General features: G+C 40.3%; 1 protein-coding gene across 1 annotated transcript; it reads left to right on the forward strand.

The window, feature by feature from the left end:
* The first annotated feature begins 1,426 nt into the window (after window positions 1–1,426).
* Window positions 1,427–5,557, forward strand: LOC149257554 (uncharacterized). Its single transcript, XM_089379718.1, has 7 exons — window positions 1,427–2,380; window positions 2,540–2,813; window positions 3,231–3,353; window positions 3,489–3,916; window positions 3,980–4,258; window positions 4,322–5,168; window positions 5,283–5,557. The coding sequence occupies exons 1-7, from the start codon at window positions 1,427–1,429 to the stop codon at window positions 5,555–5,557; spliced, it is 3,180 nt and encodes a 1,059-aa protein (XP_089235844.1).
* The last annotated feature ends 2,820 nt before the right edge of the window (window positions 5,558–8,377 follow it).

An 8,377-nucleotide genomic window follows, 5' to 3' on the forward strand; every position in this document is an offset into this window, starting at 1 on the left:
AGCTGGAAAATTATCGATGTTACATGAGAGATCACGCTTTAATTTGTAAATTCATAGGGTATTGGCCCTCTGAAAGGGACCTTATGAGATGGATTCAACAGCGATGGAAACCAAGAGGACATATTGATCTCAAATTGGGTGCTAAGGGATTTTTTACAGCCATTTTTGCAAATTTACAGGATAAGGAGAAGGTTTTTGAGGAGGGACCACATTTCATGAATAATGCGGGATTGTTTACACGATACTGGGAAGATCGATACAACCCTGATGAAGAGAAAATCATGGCCGTGCCGATATGGGTTCGCTTATTTGGGTTACCGGATGAATTTTGGGATCCTGAAATATTGGAAGGAATTGGTAATTCAATTGGCACATTTGTGAAGGTGGCTGAATCCACGAAAAGGGGCAGATATACTTCGTATGCACGGATTTGTGTATATATGAATATCTCAGCCCCTTTACCAGAATCTATTGAGCTTGAATATCATGACGAACTCTGGCAGCAACCTATTGATTACGAACACATACCGTTTCGCTACAGACGTTGTCATGTCTATGGTCATCTAGCAAGGGATTGCCCACAACTGAAAGTAGTGGAAGTGGCAAAGGATAAGACGGAGGTTCTTCGACCACGGGCAGGGATGGTAGGGGAAGCACATGAGTTTCAAGAAGTACAGCGGAGAAGGAGACCAAATCTTGGGACCCCTAACATGCAATCCCAGGAAAGGATTTCTACACTCGAGAGTAAAAACAAATTTAATATCCTTCAAACGCAAGAACTAGGAGGAAAACAGGATAAGGAGAGTAATGAGTCGAACCCGATGGAACAGGAACAGGAGATAAATGTAGTAGCGCCAATGGAAATCATAAAAGATGGAAAGAGGAAAAGTAGAAGCCCAAGTAGAGAACTGGAAGGGGAGGAAGGGGTACGCAATGATATCATTACAGATCAATCAAAGAAGGGCAAGGAAATTGCAAAAGAAGTGGGATCAGAGGAAGAAACAATAATGAAGAAGTTACTTACTGATTGGAAAAACTGGATGAAAGGTTCATCCCAGAAAAAGAGAAACAATTGTACAAGGAAACCTTTCAACGATATAAGGAGAAGAAGGCCGGATGTCTAGAACATAGGTCCGATCAAGACAATCAGGATTTCCAAAGCCTAGAAGGAGATAGTCAAGGTAAGAGCGGAAGGAAAAAAGGGAGACGAACGTTGAATGAATCAATCCAAGCAGTGGGAGAGACTTTAGTTAACTCAGGAAGGGTGATACCTCTGTCAGAGGTATTTCTACAAACTCCTAAAAAGTTTTAAATGATTGTTCTAAGCTGGAATATCAGGGGTCTTAACAGTCAAGGGAAACAAAGATATTTGAAGGAAAGAGTAAAGAAAGACAAGCCAAGTATTATGGTAATTCAGGAAACGAAAATGGACAGCCAACTACTGGAAGAAACTGTAAGAAAACTGAAATTAGGATATGAGGTTATGGCCATAGATGCAATAGCGACAGCAGGGGGATTGGCTATTTTGTGGAACCCAGAGGAGGTAATCTTTGAACATTGGTTTACTTTACCTAGAATACTCTCAGGTCTGTTTAGATTAGTTGGGATGGGGGAAAGAATTTTGTTCACTGGGGTATATGGGCCTCCTAATCATAACGATCAGAAAGATTTTTTGAAGCACCTCCATACTATGAGAAGTCTAGTCCCGAATGTTCCGTGGATGATAGGAGGGGATTTTAATATGATCAGGCATCTAGGAGAGAAGAGAGGGGGAGTTAGGAGAGAAGATCCGAATATGGAGGAATTCAATGATACGATTAGGGATCTGAGATTAGTAGATATACATACACTGAATGGTGTACATACCTGGAACAATCGTCAAGGAGGGCAGAAACAAATTGCCTCTAGACTGGATAGATTCCTATTATTGGAGCATATTTTGAATTGGGATGTGTTCATTGAAGCTAAAATTCTTCCTAGCCTTGGGTTTGATCACTGGCCCATTCGGTTGGAGGTTGATATCAAGCAGGTCAAAGGGAAGAAACCTTTTCGCTTTGAATCTTTTTGGCTTAGGGATCCACAATTTATAAAGAAATTGGAAGACTGGTGGAATCAATGTACTAGCAGGGGCAAAGGGCGAATGCATACTTTTCAATTGAAGCTTAAGGAATTAAAACTCAAAATCAAAGATTGGAACAGGAAAGAATTTGGGAATATTATGGAGGCTAAGCAGAAGTTAGAAGGAGAAATGGAGGACATCCAGCAAAGAATAATATTGGAAGGCAGGGATGAAGATAAGAGTAGGGAGGAAGGGCGTATTATCAGTCAGCTAGAGGAGCGACGAAAGCAAGAGGAGATTTTGTGGAGACAAAAATCAAGGGTTCGTTGGTTAAGGGAAGGCGAAAGAAATACAAAATTCTTTCACCAAGCGATGATACAACATAGGCAGAGGAATAGAATTTTTTCACTCAAGAATGCAGAAGGCGAAAGAGTGCTAGAATAGGCAGATATTGAACAGACTCTAGTTGATTACTTTAAGGGGGTGCTTACAGAAGATCAAAGAGATAGAAGGGAAGCTATTACTAATATCTGCAGGGAGATACCAAGAATAGTTACAGAGGACCAAAACAAGGCACTAATGCGGGCAGTAACCATGGAAGAGGTAGAAGAAGTAGTGATGAATATGAGTAGGAATAAGGCTCCAGGGCCGGATGGATATACAATAGAATTCTTCCAGGCAAGCTGGCACTTTCTAGGCAAAGAAATACTGGAGGCGGTGGAGGAATCACGAATAAAACAGAGCATCTGGCCAGGTATTAACTCAACCTTTTTTACCTTGATTCCTAAGAGTAATACATCAGAAGAACCACAGGGCTTTAGACCCATAGCCTTGTGTAATGTTATTTATAAGATTATATCTACCCTGATTGCGAAAAGATTGAAACCCCTCCTACCCAATTTAATTGCGCCTGAACAGACTGGGTTTGTGGAAGGTAGGCAAATTTTGGATGGTATAGTGGTATCTCAGGAAGTAATACATTCTTTAAAGCAGAGAAACAAGAAAGGGATGCTTATGAAGTTGGATTTGTCTAAGGCCTATGATCGATTGAATTGGAATTATTTAAGAGCGGTTTTAGCAGCTTTTGGGTTTGAGCATAGATGGATAGCATGGATAATTAGTATGGTCTCCACCCCGAACTTCTCAATTTTGGTTAATGGGATACCTACAGATACGTTTAATGCCACCAGGGGCATTAGGCAGGGGGATCCAATTTCTCCGTTTTTATTCATACTAGCTATGGAGGGATTAAGCAGAAAACTTAAGAAGGAAGTAAGAGAACGACGGATCAAAGGTATTAGATTGTGGGGAGATAATCTAATCATTACACATCAACAGTTCGTTGATGATTTGATGTTGTTTGGAGAAGCGTCGCTTAGAGAGGTAAGAAGTTTCAAACATGTCTTAGAAGTTTTTATGAATGCTTCAGGTATGGAGGTTAATAAGGATAAATCTTGTACTTTTATATTTAATTCGCCTGAAGCTGTCAAGGCTCATTTAACCAGAGTTCTAGGCTTTAGACAGGGAGAGTTACCCACAAAATATTTGGGCATTCAGCTGGATATGAACTCAAACCGCATCAAGAATTGGCAAGGCTTATTGGATAAGATCCGGAAAAGATTAGATAGTTGGACGTTTAGAATGCTGAATATAGCAAGCCAAGTTATTCTTCTAAAATCGGTATTACTATCTATCCCCATATACCCTCTGTCCATTATGGCTGCCCCCAAAGGCGTTTTTACTAAATTGAGAGAAATTGTGGGTAAATTTCTTTGGGGGGGCCCCCAGCAGCAGAAAAAATGGACTCTGGTTTCATGGAAGAATATAATTAAGAGGAAAGAGGAAGGAGGCCTTGGAGTAAGAGATTTGGAAATCGTAAATAAGGTTTTAGGGGTGAAGTTATGGTGGCGTTGGGTATAGGGGGGTACAAATGTGTGGAAAAGAATATGGATTCAAAAATATGATATTCTCGGCACAATTGAAGAGCTTCTACGAATAGCAGAAACTCCAAGAGGGTCACAAATATGGGAGTTAGCAAGAAATAACAAAGATCTGGTTAGGGACTTCGCTTTCTGGGAAATCCGCGAAGGACGTTCAGCGAGGTTTTGGGAGGAAGGATGGCAACAGCGTGAGAAGCTGGCGAGAAATCAACCTTTACATGAACTCCAAGCAACAGCGCAGCGCACAGGATTGGAATATGTAAGGGATTATTGGAGAGGAATAGAATTAAATGATATTTGGCGAGTATGGAAATGACCGCAGGAATTGGATGAGAGTGTAAGTCTGGAGACTGCGCAAGTGTATATAACAGAAATGGATTCGAGGAAAATGAAGATCCGAGAAGGTAAAGATATCCTTAGATGGGGTAAAGCAATGCAGGGTATGTTTACAGTTAAAGAAGCTTACTACTGGGTTACGAAAGAGGCTAGGGAGGATGAGCCAATGGATTGGAAAAAGATTTGGGAAGGTAAATGGTGGCCAAAAGTTACAATGTTTGCATGGTTGGTTTGCAGAGGAAGGATCCTGACTTGGGATAATTTGCAGAAAAGAGGGATGATTGGCCCATCAAGGTGTTATTTATGTAGTAAAGAGATAGAGAATCAGGAACACCTATTGAATCGATGTATGTATACTCTGAGCCTGTGGGAAGAACTTCGGATACTCTTTGGTAAGTCCAACAAGGATCCCGACAGTCTTAGGAATACCACACTTCAATGGGGAAAGGGGAATTTTCAAAGTAAACTGGTCAGGAGGATATGGAATTTAGCAGTTGGTTTTGTAATATGGGAGGTGTGGAAAGAACGAAATCGCAGAGTCTTTCGAGATAGAAGCGGCCACGAATCAAAAGTTTGGGATGAAGTATGTCGATCGATTAAGGAAACGGTCTTATCTGAAGACTGGAGTGAAGACGATTGGAAATTAAACCCGGAAGAACAGCGAATACTCTCCAAATTGAATATTGACTTTACAATGTTATATCCCAATACTGACAGGAGTAATAGGTATCGCATGCAGAGCCCAAATCGTTTTCGATTTCCCAGAGAAAGTCGTATTAAATTGACCTTCGATGGGGCGTCGAAGGGTAACCCTGGGCAAGCAGGATGGGGAGGTATTTTTAGAGATAGTAGAGGAATTTCGAGGTGGGTATATGCTGAATGGGGAGGGGAAATGTCGAACAATGAAGCAGAGTTATGGGGGGTTTTTAATGGACTTTGAATTGCAGCACGAAATGGATATAGAAACCTTGAAATTGAAGGTGACTCCCAACTCACGATTGATATGCTAAGGAAATTGAGAGGTGGCAAAAGCTGGGACCATGTGGCGAAGAGCTGGCGGACAGCAGGGATCCTACATGACATCGAAGGTTTGATGCGGACGATTGACTATATTATGATCAATCATGTTATGAGACGAGGTAATAGAGCAGCCGATTTCTTAGCCAATTGGGCATGTGGAGAGCCGAATAGGGAAATGGACGGTAGTTGGTTATTGTTCTAGGAGGATCCACGATGGAATGATTTAAAACTCATCTTAACCCAAGATAATGATGAAGCGATTGAGTATGAAAGGATGGATTAGCTGCCTCCTCATAGTCGATTGGAGGGGAAAAGACAAGATCATTAATGAAAGCACAGGGTTTATGCAGGTGAGAGTAACTCGAATTAAAATCTGGCATGGTGTGTATACTCGAACATTGGGAGGAATGATCATCCCGAGAAGGTATGAGGGTAAGGTACTGCGGTGGAGTGGTGGATGCGGCAGGCGGACAGGGACCGTATCACATCATGATCCAAGACCTGAGACGTGTATTAATGAGAAGGTTTGGCAGCAACGACGTATCAAGGAGGAAAGGTGGCCGAGCAGGGTTATATTACTGCATGCGTGTAGCCGATCGGAGACAAGGATAAATCTAGGAGGGCATAGCAGCCAAGTGAGGGGGAGAGGTTCCGATTATCTGCTTGCATTCAGTCCGACGGACTTGGGAGCGAATATCAGCAATGTTACGAAATTACTGATAATCATAATGGCAGTGAACCCAGACAGGGGAGAAGGTAGGAGGACGCGAAGCCAGGGAGTAAGTCTGGATACGAAAGGGAAGAGTGCGGTTGAGGAACCTTCACAGCGCATTTTCCTTGACATACCGGACGAGTCGGAAGAGGAGGATTTTGATATTCGAGACTATATCGCAGAGGAGGAGCAACGGCAGACCTCGGGTGGAAAGTTGGGTAATTGGAAGCAGCGCAGCGTTCCATTGGAAGACAGGGGAGCAACGGAGGAGGGTTCGGAAGAGGATGAAGAGGACGAGGGTGACAGGCGTGGAAGGAGTCGAGGTCGGCGGGGACAAGGTAACCTGAGGGGCAGAGGAAGGCCTGCAGCAAGTGGAGGTCGAGGAAACCGAGCTCGAAGATCTGTGTATGAGGAAGGATCTGCCAGTGGGGTCAGAGGCAGGAAGAGAGGAAAAAAGGATATGAGGAAGAAGTTGCAGGAGGCTGAGGAAGCTTATATGCATGAAACCAATCCCAATATCAGGAGGATTATAGACCACTTAGAGGAGGATGCTATGCAGGAACACTTTGAGCCTGAAATGGAAGATTGGGAGAGTTTTCTCCCTGACCCCGGGCACACAAGAGGGAGAATGTCTTTATACAAACAGTCACTACATGTCTATTGGGGCATGAAGAGATTACTTGCCAAGGCCATGGAACAAGTGGCCTTGGAAATGGTGGAGCTAGCCCAAGGAATGCCCACCATGAAACGAGAGCTGAAAAATATTCAAGTAACTCTTCTCATGCAGGATAGAAAGATGGATAAGCTGGTGCAGTTGCTTAAAGCAAGTGGAATAGAGGCCAAGGTAGAAAGCGAGGCCAAGCCCGAAGCAATGAAACAGTAGAACATGCAGATGCTGATAGGAGGTTTTTCTATACTTCTTTTGTTTTTTGTAATATTAGATGGTGCTGCTTCCTGTTAAGACAAGTCTGTTTGTAGTAAGAATAGAGGGGTTTTTAGCTTGGTTAGATAGACTGGACATATACTTTTTTTGGATGGCTATTAAAAACTTTCGATGGTCACCCGGTTTCCCTTCTGGGCGGGTGGAGACTTGCCTGTGTATGTAATATTTCTTTTCAGTAATAGAATCATGCCTCAGTTTACAAAAAAAAAAAAAAGAATGGAGAAATAAACTCATATATACAAATGCAAAATGAAATTGAAACCTAAAATAAGTAATTGGAATTAATTACATCAATTATCTAGTTGGAAGAGTTAATAATGTTTCCCCATTGAAAAATTTCAATAATCATATCAAATTTAGATATAAATGTATGTTAAGACATTATCCCTTATTTGGTGAAAAAATTGCCTTCATTCCCTATATTTTGAACGGGAAATGATATTCACTCTATTTAAAAAAAACACAAAACACAAAAATCCAAATGTAATTTTTATATTCTTAGTAAATAGAAAATATATAAAATTCACACCCTATATTTTCTCTTTTTAAAAATACAATAATGAATATATTTATGTTTATACGAATATGTGATAATTGTTCTCCCTTGTGATGAGGATGGGTAAGTGTTAAATCTCTACATAACACTCTCATAACGGATAATCGACTAAGTATTGGTTGTGCAAACTAATGATGCATAAAATAATGCGGTGCCGATTAAATGATGTAAATATGATGAGGATGGGTAAGTGTTAAAACTCTACATAACATTCTTATAATGGATAATCGACTAAGTATTGGTGGTGAAAATTAAATAATGCATACAATAATGCTGTGTAGATTAACTGATGTAAACTTGTGGGAGGTTTCTCTACAACCACATCAATGGGAATAAACTAAGTTCTAGACATAGCTTTGGAGAATGAGAAAATTAAAAGGGCATTGTAAAATATTAAGGTGGTGCATAGATTTGGATTTGATATAATTGAGGTAGATAGGATAGGTATAAAAATACTTATCGCATGATACATATTACATTGTCAAAATTAAAAAAATCATAATAAATTAAATTATAAGTTTTTTTTTAAATTATTAATTATAAAAAGAATTAATATATGAATTAATATATATACACTTAAAAAAGCATGTAACAAGATTTTTAATCATGGAGATTCTTAATCTGTCAATAGGCTTTGTTACAATACGTGAGGCAATACCATGGACTATCGATACCACATGCCTAAAAAACCATAACTCATTTCATAGTCAAAATATTTTACATACATTTTAATTTAAATTAATTTATAACATTTTCTAAATTAAATTGAAGATTAAAAGAGGCATAACTACCTTTAAGATAAGGCTCAACC

This window comes from Pinus tabuliformis, chromosome 6 (genome assembly GCF_031772625.1).
Source record: "Pinus tabuliformis cultivar Carrire ecotype Pingquan chromosome 6, CPIR1, whole genome shotgun sequence".
Lineage (NCBI taxonomy): Eukaryota > Viridiplantae > Streptophyta > Pinopsida > Pinales > Pinaceae > Pinus > Pinus tabuliformis.

Bases quoted from the DNA above. Each gene is read 5' to 3' on its own strand.
- LOC149257554 (XM_089379718.1), top strand. From the start codon at position 1,427: ATGGACAGCCAACTACTGGAAGAAACTGTAAGAAAACTGAAATTAGGA. The intron at 3,917-3,979 runs GTAAGAGATTTG...CGTTGGGTATAG, and splicing joins AAGAGGAAGGAGGCCTTGGA to GGGGGTACAAATGTGTGGAA. The intron at 4,259-4,321 runs GTAAGGGATTAT...AAATGACCGCAG, and splicing joins AGCGCACAGGATTGGAATAT to GAATTGGATGAGAGTGTAAG.